The following is a 1,564-nucleotide window of genomic DNA, read 5'->3' on the forward strand; positions in this document are numbered from 1 at the left end:
CACTGATGGAGGTGCACACACTGATGGAGGTGCATACACTGATGGAGGTGCATACACTGATGGAGGTGCACACATTGATGGAGGTGCATACACTGATGGAGGTGCATACACTGATGGAGGTGCACACACTGATGGAGGTGCATACACTGATGGAGGTGCACACACTGATGGAGGTGCATACACTGATGGAGGTGCATACACTGATGGAGGTGCATACACTGATGGAGGTGCATACATTGATGGAGGTGCACACACTGATGGAGGTGCACACACTGATGGAGGTGCACACACTGATGGAGGTGCACACACTGATGGAGGTACACACACTGATGGAGGTGCACACACTGATGGAGGTGCACACACTGATGGAGGTGCATACACTGATGGAGGTGCACACACTGATGGAGGTGCACACAGTGATGGAGGTGCGTCAGTGTGCACACACCCACAGCTTGTACCTCCAGATCTGAAGTCCTTACGGACGCTCACGTTTTCAAAACCCGGTCTATTTCCCCACCCCCGTTAAGTCATTTTACAAAACCGCGTGGCGTCTGAGAACTTACCTCAAGGGACAGCTCCTCGATCTCAAACTGCCTCTGGGCGACGCGGCTGGTTCCGGGATGGTCGTGGTAGTAGACCACCATCACGTCATACTTCTTCATCACGGACTTATAGTTCTTCACGTTGAGGTCGTGGACCCTGTCCTTGCCGTCGAACTCGGGGAAGTCCAGGCTGTCCTTGCCCGTAGAGATCCCGGCAAAGGACAACAAGACCGCCACCAGCACCCAGGTCCACTTCATGGCTCCTCTCTGAGGGGAATTCTCGACCCAAAAAAAAAAAAAATGGGTAGTTTCAGATGGTACGCAAAAGTATTAAGTATGAGGAGCCCCTTCCAAACCGCGCCACCCAGGAGAGAGCAAGACCTAGTCCTGCGTCCACCTTGTTAAAAAGCCCACATGGGTCACTGGTATCGGGGCACAGGGCGTGAGAGGGGCTGAGCTATGTGGGGAAAGATGAGTAGGTGTGCGTTTCCCACATGGGTGGGGTGAGGACATTCAAAGAAGTGATTTCAAATCTTAGACGTCGTGCAAAATCCAGCATCCAATGAAAAAAAAAATGTGGGACTTGGTGGGCACCAATTCTTTGTTTTCCCAAATTCCCAAACAGTTTCCAGTCCTTTTTCCCATTCAGAATAAAATAGGCAATTTTTCAAAAATCCCACATTCCAACTGTTCTACCATCAAGACATTCCACTTCCGAGGGGCGGTTTAGCTCGGTTGGTAGAGTGGACCTGCCAGAAACTGGAGGGTTGCAGGTTCGATCCCCACTTCCGCCATCCTAGTCACTGCCGTTGTGTCCTTGGGCAAGACACTTTACCCACCTGCTCCCAGTGCCACCCACACTGGTTTAAATGTAATTTAGATATTGGGTTTCTCTATGTAAAGCACTTTGAGTCACTGGAGAAAAGCGCTATATAAATACAATTCACTTCACTTCACTTATCCTAAACTTTCAAACTAAAAAAATGTTCCCGCTTACGAAAATTCACGTTCTTTTTTACCAA

General features: G+C 49.6%; 1 protein-coding gene across 1 annotated transcript in view; it reads right to left on the bottom strand.

Moving 5' to 3' along the window:
* The window catches only part of casq1a (calsequestrin 1a), a 17,618-nt gene extending 16,637 nt beyond the window's left edge, over positions 1–981 (bottom strand). The window contains exon 1 of the mRNA XM_061891392.1: positions 564–981. Coding sequence (XP_061747376.1) covers positions 564–800 — 237 coding nt within the window. The 5' untranslated portion in view covers positions 801–981. The remainder of the gene's footprint in view (positions 1–563) is intronic.
* Between the last annotated feature and the right edge of the window lie 583 nt (positions 982–1,564).

This window comes from Nerophis ophidion, linkage group LG28 (genome assembly GCF_033978795.1).
Source record: "Nerophis ophidion isolate RoL-2023_Sa linkage group LG28, RoL_Noph_v1.0, whole genome shotgun sequence".
Lineage (NCBI taxonomy): Eukaryota > Metazoa > Chordata > Actinopteri > Syngnathiformes > Syngnathidae > Nerophis > Nerophis ophidion.